The 18,444-nt window shown below is 39.7% G+C and overlaps 1 protein-coding gene across 1 annotated transcript; it reads left to right on the top strand.

Annotated features, from left to right (window-relative positions):
- The first annotated feature begins 1,025 nt into the window (after window positions 1–1,025).
- On the top strand, window positions 1,026–17,978 carry LOC111582667 (coiled-coil domain-containing protein 6). Its single transcript, XM_023291483.3, has 9 exons — window positions 1,026–1,452; window positions 2,564–2,713; window positions 4,738–4,866; window positions 5,501–5,604; window positions 6,637–6,797; window positions 8,993–9,149; window positions 11,246–11,346; window positions 12,610–12,731; window positions 16,708–17,978. The coding sequence occupies exons 1-9, from the start codon at window positions 1,045–1,047 to the stop codon at window positions 16,915–16,917; spliced, it is 1,542 nt and encodes a 513-aa protein (XP_023147251.2). The 5' UTR covers window positions 1,026–1,044; the 3' UTR covers window positions 16,918–17,978.
- Window positions 17,979–18,444: the final 466 nt, after the last annotated feature.

Below are 18,444 nucleotides of genomic sequence, written 5' to 3'. Positions count from 1 at the left end.
CTGCACCAACTGTAGGGTGTTCATCCAAAGTGCAGCGCAATAGGATTGTGTAGGTTCTCAGTCATCCAGGTCATGGTAATCCTAGGAGCTCTAGTAGAAAGCAGCGAGACTTCTCTTTTAGGTTCTTGAAGATGTTTTGCCTCTCATCCGAGAAGCTTAACTGAAGAAGTCTAGGATTATGATGGTAGGTGTTTTTGAAGTGAGACAGCTGTACAGATTGTGCAGGAATTTGCTAGTTATTTTCCTGGAAACATGCAAAATCTCACAAAATGCAGTGCAGCATCACAATAGGGTGCTTTAAGTAATACAAATGTATTCAGGAATATCCAGCTTGTGGGAGCTCCTCTAAAAGACAAGTTAATAAGATGGGTAATAATACAGGACACTTTAAGGATCTTTATGATCTTGGATTCCAGATTAAAAATAAAAAATGAACTTTATTGAGCCCTCACTGGGGAAATTTACTTGTTGCAGCAGCTAGACACAAATGAGGCGTAGAAGAAGCAGTACAAAAGTGCATCTCTTATCCAAGAGGCTGAACTGAAGAAGCCTTTTGGATGAGGAGTGAAACATCTTCAAGACACTAAAGGAGAAATCCAGTTGGTTTAAGTTATTTAAGTGAGACAAGTTTACAGATTGTGCAACATAGATGTGCAAATTATCCATCAAGGAATGTGCAAAATCTCACAAAATACATTATAGCACCACTTTATGCTACCTGAATTACATACATAAATGTATTTAGGAGTATTCAGCTTGTCATATTTTAGACAAGTTTGGGGTCTTGAGTTCCAGATCGAAGAGTCCTCACTGGGGAAAATGTACATGTTGTAGCAGATAGATATAGAAAAGGCAGGAGAAAGAGGCACAAAATTACAATAAGGCTAAAAATAAAGATATAATGCACACTTTTCACAAGCACAGATGAGGCATGATGAATTCACACGTGGATTTGTACGCATTAGTTTCCCATTTCACTCATCTGTCAATGCAGTCTTGAATGGCGTTGATCAAGATGGATCAATGCTTCCAGTTTCGTTTGTCATGGGCGCACCATCGGGTAGTACTGGAGACATCCTGGTGGTGGCGCTATGCAGACACGCGGGCGCAAGGTCACACGGTGTACCATTCTGCTGTCTGCGCTCCTCAAACGCTGCAGCTGCCGTCGTCTTCCCTGCTACACACTGTCGCACAGCCATGGCGGACAGCGCAAGCGAGAGCGACACCGACGGAGCGGGGAGCAGCTCCGCCACCCCGATGTCGTCCTCCGCCTCAAATTCGGGCAAACCGAGCATAGTCATCTCACAGTTTCGCCTGGAGGAACTGACGAACCGCCTCGCCTCGTTACAACAGGAGAATAAAGTTCTTAAAATTGAGCTGGAGACGTTCAAACTCAAGTGCAAAGCCCTGCAGGAGGAGAATCGGGACCTCCGCAAAGCTAGCGTCACCATTGTGAGTAACGTTAGCCAGCTAACTAGCTACATGCTATCCCCACGCTACTTACTATAATGCATTTGTCAGTAAGTTATCTCTGGCTGGTGTTGTTTGTTTGGTGCTGAATAGCCAATGTTTGCACATTTGCAGTGTTACGTGGTTATCTGTATTCGAACACAACTCTTTGGTGTTTTGCTAGCTCTACTAACATTAGCTAGTTGTTGCTAATTTAGCCAGCGGGGTAACGTCTGCTAGGTGGCTGGGCAGCGGTAGCCTGCTAGTTTGCTTTGTTTTGTTTTGCGCTGCTAATCTTGGTTAGCTTAACTGTTAAGTTAAGAGGCGTCACAAATTAGGTGGGCACCTCACGATTCAAGTTAGCTCCCTGATGTTTAGCTATATGGTCAGCTGATTGCTCACTGCTTAGACGCTGTCACCACGTTATGACCAACAAGGATACGAGTGAAAATAAATAGCCTTAGCAGCAGCACTGGCATGGGCTGATGCGTCATATGTCTTCATGGTCCGTTAATCAGTCCCAGCTTCATAAAAATGTGTAACCGATCTGCTGGATAGATGGGAAGTATGCAGGCCAAACTTAGCGAGCTAGCTAAATGCCAGGATCTTAACGTTGGCAAGTCAACCACCCTACACCCTGTCCACCCTCTCTGTAAATTTGTAAAGCTTAACTAGCTGTTTGGTTTCTATCGTGCCTCATATTGTTCTTAAACAAATGGCAAATTCTCTCTGCTTGCGGCACACTATTTAGCTTTGAGGTCAGTGAAGAATGAAGGATGGAGAATTTGAGACTCATCACACTGTAATGCTAGCTGTTGAAGCTGTCCCTACACATTTATTTAATGCCCCCATGTTTCACTCTTCGCCTCACTGTAAGTCACCCACAATTGCAATGTCTTTTTTTAGACAATTGAGAAAATTATGTTTTCTCTTTGGCCGGCGCACACTTCATTGCAGCAGACTTTGGTTGATTGATGCGTGTGTGTCTAAGCTCACTGTTAGTCGTTACAATTTAATCAGGATAAAGGTCAAAACAGTTTAGTGTGCCAGACCCCAGGGTATATTTCACTGATGTTTCCTCTACCACATCCTCCCATGTGTTTCTGTCCCACAGCAAGCAAGAGCCGAGCAGGAGGAGGAATTTATCAGCAACACCTTGTTCAAGAAGATCCAGGCGCTTCAGAAGGAGAAGGAGACCTTGGCTGTCAACTATGAGAAGGAGGAAGAATTCCTCACCAATGAACTGTCAAGGAAACTTATGCAGGTAAGTGATGGGAATAAGATGGGAAAATCACGTATTTTTACCTTACTTTTTGGAGTTGTTCATACCAGGCATACTGGAGGATAGCCTAAGATTGGTTAGAAACTTTAGTCCTGATGGATGACTTGTATTATCGGTAACAATTATCACAGTGCAACACGTTGTATTTCTGCTCAGTTATGCAGAGTTTTAGATGCAGTATTGTCAACTGTGTTCAGCATGAGCTTCCTGGGTGTGTGTCTATGCACACAGCCCCATCAGTGACAATGCAGCCGCGAGTGCATTATCATCAACTGCGTTGGTACCTGCCTGAAGCCTGGAAAGGCTCAAGATGACTTCATTGCAGCTGCTAGCAACTCTAAATGACTCTCAAATTACTCTCCTCCCGTCTGTCGGTTATTTGGTTCAGTCTGTTTTCCACATCTTATTTTCTCAACTACAGAGCACACAGCACCAGCATGACTGCTCTCACACTTTCAGTGGATGGCTGTAGGATGACTAATGGTTTGTTGATATCTAAAGAAGTAGGAATGTGGAAGGGACACGTACAAATGTCTTAGTGGACCCTGCTTAAGGTCATACAGATGGACTTGTTTTGGTCTTTGTTGTTATCTTGCCTTCTGACTTAACATTAAACAGACCTGTGTCTGCCTCAGCTCTTAGACTTGGTGCTGACAAATGGCCCAGTATGTATATATTATGTATATGTGGGCATGTGTTTAACTCTTGTGATATTGCATTGAGCAAACGTGGCCATTTATTTTGCTGGATGTGTAAATGTTCCACTGCAGAACCAATTTTAGAAACAATTTTTTAACCTGTTTTGTCTCCACTAGTGCGTTTGATGGTGAACTTTTTATTTGCGGTGTTTGAACATGAGTACGCAAGTAATACACTATTATTAATACTATGTGTCTCAGCACTTATTCAACCAATGCCCTTCTTTCAGTACATCTAATTGTTTGCATCTTGTTTCTGACACCTTGTAATACATCAATATAGGTTTTCCTTCCTTTCCTAGGGGGGGATCTGCACCAGAGTAGTTCAGGGAGTTTAGAGGAGTGATTCTCATTTGCATATTGACATTGATTTGGTGGAAAACATTTTCAGCTATAGTTCTACTTGTCATTATTAGTGTAGGAGATAATGAAGGGAACAGCTATACACTCATGCCCACATTGCCGCTGTTGTGGTGTCGCTTACAAACGGCCTCTGCTCAAGGACAGAAGCTGAAGTCAGATATAATATCTCTACAAGGTCTCCATAGCCTGAAAATCAACACACATATAGTCACACAGACTCAGGTATAGGTGCCACTCATCAGTCAGTGCAGTGGAGTCATTGGCTGTCTTATTATAATAGCTATTGACTAAAGAGATGCACATTATCAAAAAAAAACAACAAAATTGTCAGTGTTTTATTTGTAAGGAAAATGGCTGCTCTGGGTGTGGCAGATCTGCTCTTTCAGCCAGGATACTGTGGAGCACTAAACTTGGTATGAATGTAGTCATTGCAAGTCAAATTAAAACAAATTGCGTTATTTTGAGGTTTTCTAGCAGTTTCTCTGAGTAGTATAACGGAAATAGTTACTTTCCCCTCTCCATTTTTTCCTATAAATGAATTTGCGTCCCTTTCCCTATAATGAGTAATCACTTACATAATCCATCACAGAGATGTCCTATTTTGAATCAGTGCTGGGCCGCACCCTTTTTTGTACTGGTGAGCTGCCAAAGGTGGTTACTTTGGTTGCCAAATCATTATTTTATACTGTCTGTTTATCTGGGAAGTTTAGTCCTGAATCCAGTAGAATTTGCTATTCCCTCCCCATTGTACAATACTGTCAATGTTTAAGCAAATTTGATTATGTGACACCAGTGTGTTAGTTCACTGAGATCATCCGATTGTTTTTATGTTGCTTACTGTCTCTTCTTGTGCTTTTGCTCTTTATTTTTGTTCTCATCTCTTGTTTCATTTACGTCTTCTGCTTTTCCTCTGTTCATACATTATTCTCCCCTTTTCCATTCCAGCTCCAGCATGAGAAGGCAGAGTTGGAACAGCACTTGGAGCAGGAGCAGGAGTTCCAGGTTAACAAGCTCATGAAAAAGATCAAGAAAATGGAAAATGAAACCATCTCAAAGCAGCTAACCTTGGAACAGGTATGCTTGTTTGTGGTAGGAGATTTCAACATTCAGTGCCCTCCAACCTATCCCTCAATCAGTGTGTATGTCTGGTTACTGCAGTAGTGGGAGATGCCAAAATTTCACCATCCTTAATTCTTCCCGCTGAATGTGAACTGGAAAGAACATTTTGGTTTGCGGCTAGGTCAAACCTATGCCTGCTGAAGCCACTCCATAATGTTTCCGTGCTCTGATGACATCCTTTTTCTGTAGATTTGCATGCGTTTGTTGTTTCTGGTCACTCATTAATGTGTCAGATTGATGCTGTGTAATGCCACTGTGCATTTTGCCCAGATGTAGGTATAAACAAGTTGGCATGCTTACCAGGAATGACTCAGTTACACCAAAGAAAACACTGACGAGCAGCTTGTTTTAGCATTCGACATACTAGTTGGAAACAAAATATATCTTCAACTGTCCTGTATTGTTGTTTTTCTTCACTATGAAACTGACCAGCCAGCATTGAGTGTGAAGCTCTATAGAAGAGAAGCTTATCTGTACAGCAACCTTGGGTTTGCAGCACAGTGTATTCGTGTGCAATTTTGTGCATGCTTTTGAACGTCAAGGTTTTTGTGTCTGAGCGTCACTCCCTGCATTTCCTTTTATTCTCCAGTTGAGGCGGGAGAAGATCGACCTTGAGAACACATTAGAGCAGGAACAAGAAGCCCTGGTCAACAGGCTGTGGAAACGGATGGACAAACTGGAGGCTGAAAAAAGGTACAACTTGATCATATTATGTGTTAATTATTTCAGTATCCAACACTCATGGGCATTTTAAAGCTTGCTACTTGTGGGCCTGGATTAAAATCTTGTTTATGCCTTGATCTATGCTTGAGAACATTTCAAAGCCAAAATCTCTGCAGCAGTATTACCAAAAGGGACCGCAGCTGTTACTTGATTGCCACTACTGAAGTTGTTACGGAATAAATATTGCTGTAACTAGTGATCATTTTCATTATTGATTATTTCTATGGATCCAAATTGAGGTGAAAAAGTGTAAGTTCCCATCAGATTGTTATCTTTCAGTTGCAGATTTTGTCTTAGCAAAATTTATTACAGCTTTTAGCCACATGTTGTTGCTTTCATTTGTGTATCGACCAATTGTTTACCTGGCTAATAGTTTTTGCACCGGTTAAATTTGTGAAATTTGATGGGTTTGTCTTTATGTGTACATGCAAAAATACTCTACTTACATTCAGTTTCATATTTTTACCACAGCTAAAAATGATTTACAACTCTTCCTGCTGTGCTCTACTGTGATTCCTGGAAACCAACTGACACTATATTTTAGCTGTCTTCAGTGAAGTTGAAGTTGAAGTCAAAGAATGGTTGCAATATTTCAACATTTCATGATCAGAACAGTAACGCTTTTGTGTAAATATATTCTGTATTTCTTGGCCTTTCTGTGTGCCTGACAAATGAATGTACATTCACAGGCATACAAAAATACTGGCCTGTCACTGAAAACAAGGAATTTAAATGATTTTGTTTTATTTGCACAATATAATTAGCAGTCATTAACTAACAGTAGCATTCAGAAGCATAAATTATAATAGACTGAATAATTGTCCCTTATTATCAGCCTTTTTTCATCTCACAATACAACATAAAGAAGAGGATTTTCCTGGTTTTCTGAACAAAATATTCAGCCAATCGGGTGTTGTCTTAGTTATCATAAAAGCTTGATCCTTTCATCATTTCTGTTGATGACTTATAGTAACGTTGTGTTTTGTTGGTCTCCTAATGTAGAATCCTTCAGGAGAAGTTGGACCAACCCGTATCGGCTCCTCCCTCCCCAAGAGATGTTTCCATGGAGATAGACTCACCAGAGAACATGATGCGGCATATCCGCTTCCTGAAAAACGAGGTGGAGAGGCTTAAGAAAAGCCTGCGCACCACTGAACTGCAGCGTAAGTGGCCACTCGGCTTGTCACATGATCCAAAGGGAGTGTGGTTTTTGAAGGGACAGATGCCCTCAAGTGTTGATTAAGGATGTGATTGTTAGAACTGGTCCTCAGACGAGCAGTGGGGGGCAAATTCATTCTACACCAACGCTTATCTTGTTTTACATAGACCAGAAAGAACAGGATACTTTCTGACCTCGTGCTGACACAGTTTACAGCCTTGTTATTCGCTGGTCACGTTACACCCATTACACCTGCAGATAGGTGAGGAAGAAGTGGAATTGTAGACTGGTCAACAAGGTCTCTACATAGTCTCTAAGATAGACCACACTGGTCCTAAATTACAATTTATTCCCTTTTGTCCTTTTGAGATGGATACCCAAAGCTCTGTCTCAACTTAATGTTGATTGTCTGAAGTCTTTACCCACAAATACGATTTGTTTTCTGCCATTAGTGTCCTCTGCCTTGCATTTGACTTGCCTACAGTCTCAAAACAAACTACAAATGGCAGATATTAGTATTCTGATTAATTACCCCTTTGATTGATAGGCGTCTGTTTATCTGGAATAGGCTCAATCCCCCTGCATCTTTCTAAAGGATATGTTGCGTTTGATAATGGATTGGTGGATTACTTATCAAGCTATACCTCCTGCCTGTCTGTAGAAAGCCATGGTCTAGAAACTAGAGACACATATAAGTAATGTGATATAATGATATTATGTCACCAAATGCTATATGATAGAAATGCTTAACCATGAAGCATAAGGAGACCAGTTTTTGCCACAGAAGCTCAGTAATGCAACAAAATTCCCAGCCCTAGTGCATACTATATTACATGCATTAATACTACATTTTAACTAAATGGCATGGAGGTACCATTTTACAATTTGTCCCTGATGCATTCAAGGATGCTACGGAAAAATGCTGGGAAATCTTGTTGCCTTCAAAAGCATGCCAACATCTGACGTCTTGAAACATGCTCAATCTTCCAAAACAAATAAAATTTTTCACTGCTGTGCTGTTTTTAAAACCAGTGCACTAGGAAGGAAGATAGATACTTACGAAGGTAACAACTGGGATTTATGACCAACCCCATAAAGGTTTTAAGACTCTGAAAGTGAATGCCTCTGAAAATATCATGTTATTAAATTCATGTACGTTCAGATGTAAGATGTGTTGTTTAGTCAGGCGATAATGACCTTGTGAGGATCCAAGTTCTGCTGGTTAAATTATTGAAAGGGGAGAAAAGTAGGATACACGTCTCCTTAAAATCCTTAAAAAGCCCTCTGGTAACACCATTACTTGGTGTCTATCTAAATTTAAAGATCTCCAGTAAAACTCTGCTTGTACTCAGATACACTGTTGAGTAATATATAGTGTTATTTGTTTTTACATAGCTGCTTGTAACATTCCAATGGGTTGATAATATATACATTTTGTTGGTATAGGTAGTTTCAACCTGTTTTTTACACATCTGTATTTTTTTGCTTTTGGATGACATTAAGCGTTCTCCTCCAAACATATCACTAATGAGTGCTGTTTGCTTAAATAAACTCACTTTCATTGTATTTTAGCTTTTCTCCCTAAAACATTATGCCACTCGGTCAGGGATAGAGACAGCATAGATTGGGATTCATGTGGTACAGGATGTGAAATCCACATTAGGTGATTACATTGTACAGTATGAGCTCCAGAGCATTGAAAACAGAGAGTTAATAACATTTTGTTGTTGTTCAGACAGCCAGAAATGTTGGATCAGCACAGTTTATCTCAGAAAAATGAATTAATAGACATATATTTGAACATTGGCCTGGGATTATCACTCAAAATTATGGTGTCTGTGCTTTGTTTTTGCCACTAGAGGGAGTTGTCAGTCTAACCTTGAATACATGCCCTGAGAGGCTAGTTCAAGTAGCAATACTGAACCTCATACTTTGCCTTATAATCCACCGTCTTAGTAGAGGTTGAGTTTGACCCACTTTTACTTTAGTGTTGAAAAGAAAACTTTGTATTACCCACATAAACTGGGTTGTTCTCAGAGATGTTTAGAGGAGATTATGTTAGATCTACACATTTTTTAGATAACTTCCTTTTATTATTATTACTTTTTCCCCAAATATAGTAATTTTGACATGCTAGAGAGTAATGCGGTTGTTATTTAATGTGAAGTTGACAAAATCTCACTATGTGTCCCCCTCTAGACACAGAGAAACGTGCCCAGTACATAGAAGAGGAGCGACACATGAGGGAGGAGAACATCCGGCTGCAGAGAAAGCTTCAGAGAGAAATGGAGCGCAGGGAGGCCCTTTGCAGACAACTGTCAGAGAGTGAATCCAGTCTGGAGATGGACGATGAGAGGTAAAGGATGCAACACACAGCGGGACAGATGACAGTTGAGGTCACAGCAAGTTAGCACGGGGGTCCGAAATGATAAGGAATGGGTGAAACTTCATCTTCGTAAATGGCTTGACTCATGTACTGGAGTCTGATGTAGCAAAGAGGCTGGAGAGGCATTTGGTCGTATTGGCTAGTATACTGCTGATGCTGCCAGTTTGGATAAAGGGGGCTTGAACCTGGGAGGATGAAAAGATGAAGAAACAAAAGCAGCAGAGATGCAAAAGACAACAGACATGTATGCCCCCTCAGCACACAACAGTTGCTCTTCCAATAGCCAGTCTTTGTTGGTGTTTTGTAGGCTTTCTTTTTTGATTAGCAAGGTAACAGTGTGGTGTCCATTAAGCACCAGTGTTGGCTGCATGTCAGACAAGCAGCCCACCTTGCTTAAATCAATTGCACATCTCTCTGTCTTTTTTATTATCATAAAATAAATGTTTTGAATGTTTAGAACTGTTCTGCAGACTTGAATCAGGCCATAGCTGCCAAGATTGCTTCAGACACATTTGCAGACATCAAAATATTTAGCAGTAGCTTATTTTTGCGTTGCCAGATCTATGTTCTCTTGATGCAACTGTAAAGCAGTCAAATTATTGGAACCATTTAAGGCAAAGGCAGGTTTCTGATTGTAAGTGAAGAGTGAATTTGAACTCCATAAGATCCCTTTTACTGCTAGCTAAGGCACACTTGATGTGCCTAGGCGTTGCCCTTCTTTGTGGTTAAATCACAAGTAGACTGAGTTTTGCACAATTTGTGCAATATGGGTGCATTAACACCTACAGACTACAGTAGATTTCTAGGGACGAAAGTTGGTAAACAACTGTCAGCTGGTACTATGATACTACTAGGATGATCAAGACTTTGAATTGGAAGCTGTTTTAAATATAAAATATAATTTAAGGTTTACTAGTAGTTAAATTTTATAATATACACACTTTTTGACCCTTTTCTGTGTAGTAGGACCGCGCACACCATGCGTAAAATATGTAAATAAAAGATTATTGTATTTTATATCATCACTAAAGCGTGCAGGTCTGGTGTAGCCACTTTCATTGATTATATTGAACTTGCAGTGTTGCAGCATCCGCTCCACATATGTTAAGCATTCAGTGTATCCATTTGACATACCAGCACACAAACACTGTCCCATTTCTCTGAGGGTGATGCAATCCAGCCAGGTCCAGTTATGTAAACATACAGACGTTATCTTTTTGTATGGACTGCCGTTATTACTTGTCATATCAGTGTTATACTTTTTCCAAGCTTAAAGGCTGTTTGCGCTCCTCCTTTTTAAAGCACTTTGTCAATTTGTAGCTTTAAAATGTGCTATACTGTGTAATATATAAATATACCCTTGTTTATTTAGAAAACAGAAAAACCTTTTTTTAAGTTCCTTTTTTTAAAATCATAATCATGCTAACGTAACAGAAGACACTGAAGTTAAAGGACATTTATAAGTGTCATACTAGTGACCATGCTTTATAAGTTTAAGTCTGCAACTTTCTACGTGTTGTCACCATTAGCAGTAGCAAGAGATGGTCTTTCAATTATAAATGGCATTATCCACGAAAAGAATTATTTTTTTTTTTTCCCAATGTACCAGACATTTCAAGAGTTTAAAGTATTGGGTGTCGCACAACTTCCAGCCACAGACTGCAGGAAACACTAACTTAACATGCCAATACAGAGTGAAAGCAAAACAGCATGTTCCGAGTTTTATATACTTCCATTTCTACAACTGACAGTTGTAACACAGGAAAAGCTTGTGTCATATCGGGGAAATGCTTGCATTAGCACATTGCAGTTTCCTGGAGGTAGATTCTTCTTTGATCACACTCACATGCCACCTAAAATACACCTTTAGAGATTTAAAAATGTATTTTCAGGTTTACTTCACATACCACTGAGGTATTAGGTAGCCATAAAAAAAGCTTTCACATTTCATGTTAAGGGTCCATCAGTAACCTGTTTTGCTTATATACCTCCATGAAAGTATACATTGAGTGCTTTATTGGATTAGAAATTGCTGAATTTTCATAAAATGCTTCTCATTCTGTCAGGTACTTCAATGAGATGTCTGCACAGGGTTTGCGAGCAAGGACTGTGTCCAGCCCCATCCCCTACACCCCCTCCCCCAGCTCCAGCCGACCCATATCACCTGGTAGGTACAACACAATAAAACACACCTTTGATATCAGTCGATGGGACTTTCTGGCCGACAACAAGGCAGAACAAAAGCTTTGTCTTTGTTACACAAGTTCACCATTATGTCCTGTGTCAAATCTGCAACAGACATTATAATTTACAAGTTGACAAGTTTTCTATTATCGCCGTGTTAACCATATTGTAATCTGCTTTAATGCTCATCTGGGACCTGCAATTTTTTTGTTCACACTGTATAGTTGTAGCAACAATTTGTTCACGGTAAACTTAAGCTTGACGCCTTTCTGTCATTTTTGTCTTGTGACAGTTTTAATAAAGTTGGACAATTGAATGTTTACCCTTTTTTTAAAAAAATAAGGGAGAAGAAATTAAATTCAATTTTCTTTTATTCTATGTATGTCACTGAAAACGCAGTCTTGCTTAGGTAGCCCATTCTTTAGAACGTAATGTTCTGGCTGCACCAAACTATCAATCTGCTTTAGGGAAATGACACCCTAGGTTGTTTGTATTTGTTAAAAACAATCGCAGTTTTTATGGGTGGAGCTAAGCAAGGGATGCGGCTTCAGTGGGGCCCTGAAAATAGTGACGGGTAGAATTGTTGTGGTGGAACATTTCCACGCAGTAAGGCAACCATTGTGATTTAAAAAGATCATCCGCCGCAAAAAAACAAGCAGACCTGCCTCACTGAAAAAATCTAACCCTCGGCAAAGCTAGAAATTTTCATTGTAGCAGGTTGCTGCTCAAAAGTTGTTGTTGTTGTGTCCTGTCGTAAAGAAAATGGCAACATACAGATAGCGAAGGGAAGGACAAAGCCGATTAAAATGATGGGTGGCTTATACTTGCATCCTAAGCCCTGTGTGTCAGACCACGAAAAATGTATCGAAATCTAACCACAAAACCAAGACACATGCAGAACTGTGGATTTTCTTTGACCTTGGCAGGTTAATATTGAGTAACTGAGCTTGTGTGAGAGAGCATGAAAATTGTAGGATAAAAATAAACTGCTTAAAATCATTAAAACAAAGAGGGCATTTGTGGAAAATCTTCCCCATACTGTGCTAGCATCAAAACTAAGTCCTGGATGTCTTTGGATCCCAGAGTCCTGTTGCCAAAAACAATGCAGAGAAAAACTAAATCAGTTTCAGTTCTGTAGTCACGTATGGTCTGATTCAGCAAGATATCAGATTTCTGCCTAAATATTTGCTCAGTGATAAAATGGACCTTTTTGCCTCCTCTTCCTGTTTGTCACATTCTGTTGCAGGTCTCTCATATGGCTCCCACACAGTTGGCTTCACCCCTCCAGCTACACTGTCCAGAGCTGCCATTTCCCACTACAACACCCCCGCCCTGCACGTCCATGGAAGCTCCTCTCATGCCGTAGCAGTAAGTACCATCCACCCACACTTTCTTAACTGGACATCTGGCAAATTGTGTTTTCAGGATGTCACAGTTTTTTATTTCAAATTTTTACCAGGATTTATCTTGAGTTTAATTCAGTTCCGTTTTTATTTATATAGTGCTAAATCACAACATAGGTTATCACAAGGCACTTAGCATAGTAGCGTTGATATCTTTCAAAATTATAGAGAGAAACAAATCCAGTGATTTCCTTGGATTTCCTTAGAGCAAGCACTTAGTGATAGTGGGAAGAAAAAAAATCCCCTTTAACAGGAAAAAACCTCTGGCAGAACCAGGCTTAGGAAGGGTGGCTGTTTGCCTCAGCTGGGTGAGGTGAACTTAAAGGGGAGAGAGAACAAGGGGAAAAGTGCTAGGAGTCCTACACCCACAATGGGTGTGAACATTTTGCAACCATAAACCTGACTAAGAAAACTGGCTTCAACTTCCTGCAAATACTGCTGTTGTCTCAGATTGATAGGAGGACAAGTTACAGTAACACATAAATGTCTCAAGGTCCAGTCGGCTGTATGTTTATCTTTTCAATAACACTCTGATAACTGTAACAACACACCTTATTGACGTCACACATTCTTCCTAATTGTGATATCCTTTGTATTTGTGGTAGTATTTTATACTGACTTCATGATCCATTGATATCTTTCTCCTACACAGCTATTGTATTATAATCGTGACAACCTAACCAACAGTGTGTCCTAAATTCTGAAAATATGTCAATATCACATGTTTTGCTTTGTCTTATCAGTAGTGTTTCTAAATTCTATGTTGTTTTTAGTTTAGACACTTCAATGAGTGAATCTCAACATAAAGTCTTTACTATCCAATTACCCTCAATCCTCTAACAGTATTATTTAAGTTAGAATAATGGCAGGATTTGAGGATAAAAGTTAATACATCTGTGGATTTTATCTTCTGAGTACGAACAGTGCATTTACACAGCCATATTATGTAACTGATAACAATGTTCTTGGAGGACAAGGTGATATAGTGTTGTTGTGATCAGCTACTGTAGGGAATGGGCTAACGTATAGAAGTGTGACAGACTGTTTACTAGGGCATGGTTAGGGCTCGTATATTGCTGAACTTGTGTGAGGACACACAAATGAAGTTCAGCCAAGCTGCTGTTTCTGTACTGAGATTTGGCTTACAGAAAACACCAAGGTGAGGCTACGCAGCTGCCCCCCAACATCAGCTTAATGAGATCATTGTGTGCACTGCAGTATACAATTAGTGCGCCAGTATTGGGTAGTTTTGTGCTTGTTTTGTATACATAGCATTTGCACTGTCAGAAGGTGGTTGGTTGGTTTTAAGCCTGTTTAAATCCAAGAGAACAGATGAGGATTCCTATCTGACTTGACTGTTCTCCACCTACTCACACTTCCAAGTTATGAAATGTCTTTCTCTCACTCTCTCATTCTCACGGGAACACTGCCAGTTTAGTTCAGGTCACTGTGATCCGAGTCTTGACAGAATCTTGAGATAACTTTGACTAATCCTCAACCTTTTGCTAAGATTTTGCAGCGTGTACACATAGGACCTTTCTGCTGTTATCAATTTGTGGTGGTGGTTTTTTAAAATTCCACATTCAGATCTCTGCATGCTTGCCTTGTATTGCATCAGGACTTAATTATTCTGACCTCTCTCTTGCTGTTTTGTGGCTGGCACAGTTTGGAGAACAGGTTTAGGGTAACGCGAGTTTATTTCGGTGCCATTAGTAGCATTGTTAAAGCTTTACAGCGGTAGTCGTATGAAGCTTTTGTCCATATTCCCTAACATATAGCAGCGTTTATGAGGTTCAAAGCTTTAGTGGTGCATTTATTTGCATCTAACTGAAATAGTTTATTCACTAACTACCTGTCTGATCTGTAAATGTTTGAATTTTTTAAGTCGGGCTGCAGAATGAATCGAATATTGATCAAGATTTTGGCTTTGACAGCAATATTGATTGCTCTGCACATAGAGGACAGTGTATGTGAAATAATTCATTTCAACATAAGTAAATCTTGCATTAGAGCACTTTATTTCTAGTAGTAATAATGATCTCACTATTGATCAAAAATAGTCATGATTGTCTTGTTGGCAATCTTCGTGCTGCACAACTTTCAGTGCCGGTTGTTCTGTCTGTGGTTAAACCTTTTCTCCCACTGTTTGATGCTAATGTCAATGCTAGCCTCTGTCTCTTTAGCTTTTTCAGCCTTTTTTTTTTTTTCTTGTTGCATGTGTATTGTACAGACCACATCTCCCCCACCACCATTCAGCCCACCCAGGAGTAAAACAGGGAAATAACTCTGTCTGGGAGATCAGAACCTCAGACAGATTAATTTTTCTCTAAATCTTTTTTTTTTTCTGTACCCTTTCCATTTGTCTGACCAGAATTGCAGTCCTCAGGTCATGACCAATGGCTCAGTGGGGGAAGCATGACTAAGACAAGTAACCCAACCATTTACAGGCTTATTTTCCTACAAAAAGTGTTGCCAGTTACCTCTCATTTTGCACACTCAGTTTTGAAAATTTTCTCACTAACCTGTCTGCCTAAGACTAATTCAAATTTGAGAAAATTTTAATGTGATATCGGTTTAACTAAGGCTTAGTGACCGTGTGATTTTTATTTATTTGACATTGTCTTTTTTTTCCAATTGTACCAAAGAAGAAAGAGGCCATATACAGTCACCTACAGAGAAAAGTGCCAGTCTGTTTTCTGAGCACCTGCACTTATTTGTACTGCCTTTTTCAGCACTTCGAGTTGAAAATCTCTGAATTTTTCAAAAGGTGCTGTTGTTTTCTCTGTTGCTCTTTTTCATGCAACCAATAATATGGTTGAGACTGGCCAAATGGTATCCTAGAAAATGGAGGAGAAGCTTGTTGTGGCTGTGCCTATCTGTGCCTGTCTATCATAAAACGGCAGTTAAAATGGTGATATGTAGTCAAGATATTGTTGTCTTGGAAACAAACCCCATGCGCAGCTTCAGGACGGTTTTAGGATACAGCACTCCTCAGTGCTCTGCCTGCACTTTTCTGCTAGAGAAAATCCTATATGGACACACATTCTCATTTTCTCCAAACACTTTAGTTTGTCACAAATTGCATTTTCTGCATGAAATGTTTGCAATGCTGCCTACAGTTGTGTTATACAAGATGAAGGGTCAATATATAATTGAGAGGCTTTTGAACTCCATGGGATATATCTTGCATACAATTTTATTACAAGCAAAAAATATGTTTTTTATATTCATTATGATCATGTCTTTACAAATTCCAGAGTTATTTATTATGGAAACAATCACATATTAATAAAAAATGACTGGATATCACTAAAATGTCAACTAAATAACTGTCTGAATTTAATAACAACCAACTTCTAATTAGCTAAACAATAATAAAATGAGCTTATTCAAAAATTGTTTTGATTGTGTTCTTTTTATTAAGTTGAGATAATCATGACAGATATTTCTTTTTTGGCAATAAATCAAATTTTATATGGAAAACAACAAATTGTATCTGTGTCCGAGAAATCACTTTCAACTAAGTTCCCCATTACAAAAACACCTCTCAAGGAAGTGTGTTAATTCCTGATCACATGACCTGCTCCACATGATGTCATTTCCTCCTGAAGAAAAGTCTGGCCAGACTCCAAGGCTTTCTGAGTTATTTAATATAAAATAGTGTGTGAGTCAAGTGTGGATTCATCACATGTCAACAGGTTTACTACAATATCTTTATAAATAATTTTCAATTGAAATTTTACTCAATTGTATATATAATATTTGGAAGAATCTTTCTGTAAAAATGCCACGTGGTGTTTGGTTATAGGCGGCTATGTTGATTTTAGGTCCAAAAACAGCAAAAATGTCAACTGTGATACCTGTCAACTGTGATACAAAATGTCCCGCAATTATTAAGCATTTATTTATGTTCTCTCTTTCTCTCTGTCACTGTCAAACAGAGGCCCTCCCCAAGAAGAAGCACCAGCCCCGACAAATTCAAACGTCCAACGCCCCCGCCTTCCCCCAACACGCACTCAGGGGCCCAACAGGCTCAGCCTCCACTACCCCCACCAGCTCAGCCCATGGTCCAGTCCATGTCCTCCCCGGCAGCCATGTCACAGCACGCAGCAGCAGCAGCAGCAGCACAGCAGCCTCCCTCCCAGCCTTAACGCCACACACAGTCTCTGTCTTTGCGCGTGAGTGCGCCCACTGAATGCCACGATGCTACCGCAGCAGCTTCCATCATTACCAGCTCTGGAAGTGAAGTTTCTTACTCTTTACCAACTCCACAAAAGACGCAGCTTCAGAAGTTTCAGAGGGAAAAGAAACAAGATGGCAACTCACCCTCGGTGAAGCTAGCCGCCTGCCAAATCCACATGTGGCGTTACTTAACTACTCTTAAAAGGAATGGATGGACTGAAAAATAATTGCTTCTGGGATTTGTAGGATAATTACTGTTCCACCTTCTGTCTTGTACATGTTATGTTTTTTTTTTCTTTGCTTGGGACTTTAGCTGGTTGGAATTGTTGTTGTGGCGCTTCTAAGATAGCACAAACAGCACATAAAGTATGTTTCATGGTGGTGTTTTATGATAGGTTGGATGTTTGGATCAATGGATGGATGTATGGCTAGAGAAGTGGATGGATCAATAGATGGATGTGTTCGACTTCTTTTCATGCCTATAATATGACACTTGATTGCAGTAATGTCCTCCACTCCAGCTCACCCTTTGTCTTTGAAGCAGTGTCAACAATTCCCCCCCACCCCAAGTTTAACGTGGCTTCGATTAGGTCAGCAAAAGGTGTTATAGAAGACTGCTTGGAGTTTCTCCATCGTAGGGCATTGATCAAACAGAGCTTGCGGCACAGTTATTTTAGTTTCTGAAAGCATTCAAGTCTCTGCTGCTCTTCAGTTATAATGAAAAGGAAAAAAAAGCATCGACGAGGATGGACACTGGTACATAAACCACAGATAAATGTCGCCTTCTACGGTGTTTAAAAATATAGTCTGAGGTGTTACAACTTAGTCATGTACTCAGTCTCTTCTCTGATCTTCTCTCTCTCTGGTGTATTTCTGAAAGCTTCTATCATCCTTATGGATATTCCTCATCAGAAAAAGGAAAAAAAACATAATGCTCTTTACACTAAATATACATACTGCTAAAACATTCTAAATGAATGGTACTGTTCAACTAAATTTCTATGTATGATTAAAGCTCTTGAGATGACAACTTTTGTTTTTAATTGTCAGTTTTATGGATAGGATTTGCTACTTATTTGTAATGTGATGGTTAAACACTGAAAGGCAAGGCTGGAAGACAATCAGTTTGTTCTTTATAATCTTTCTTTTCCCTGACAAAAACCTGCGATTTGATGCACACGCTTAATTTAACAGATCCTTACATTTGCACAGATTCGCTATCAAATTGATCTTTTTGTGTATTGCGCTTCACTGGAATGTTTCATTGTGGAAGTTATGGCATCTTACCGAACCCTTACAGTAGTTGATGGAATATGTTTGTGCCTTAAATAAATCTGCACCATCAAAGCTCACAACCTGAGATGGTAGAAACAATTTTAATGTTTTTGAAAGTGCAGGAACATCCGTTCATTATGTTTAGTGCTGTTACAAGAGCACAGAGACAACTGAGAAGTTTAACCATCAGCATAACGAGGAACAGTGTGTTCCTCATGCTG

Source organism: Amphiprion ocellaris, chromosome 16, assembly GCF_022539595.1.
Source record: "Amphiprion ocellaris isolate individual 3 ecotype Okinawa chromosome 16, ASM2253959v1, whole genome shotgun sequence".
In the NCBI taxonomy this organism is placed as follows: domain Eukaryota; kingdom Metazoa; phylum Chordata; class Actinopteri; family Pomacentridae; genus Amphiprion; species Amphiprion ocellaris.
The sequence above is the reverse complement of the archived record's forward strand: the minus strand, read 5'-3'. Positions and strand labels throughout refer to the sequence as shown.

Bases quoted from the DNA above. Each gene is read 5' to 3' on its own strand.
- LOC111582667 (XM_023291483.3), top strand. From the start codon at position 1,045: ATGGGCGCACCATCGGGTAGTACTGGAGACATCCTGGTGGTGGCGCTA. The intron at 2,714-4,737 runs GTAAGTGATGGG...TTTCCATTCCAG, and splicing joins TGTCAAGGAAACTTATGCAG to CTCCAGCATGAGAAGGCAGA. The intron at 9,150-11,245 runs GTAAAGGATGCA...TCATTCTGTCAG, and splicing joins CTGGAGATGGACGATGAGAG to GTACTTCAATGAGATGTCTG.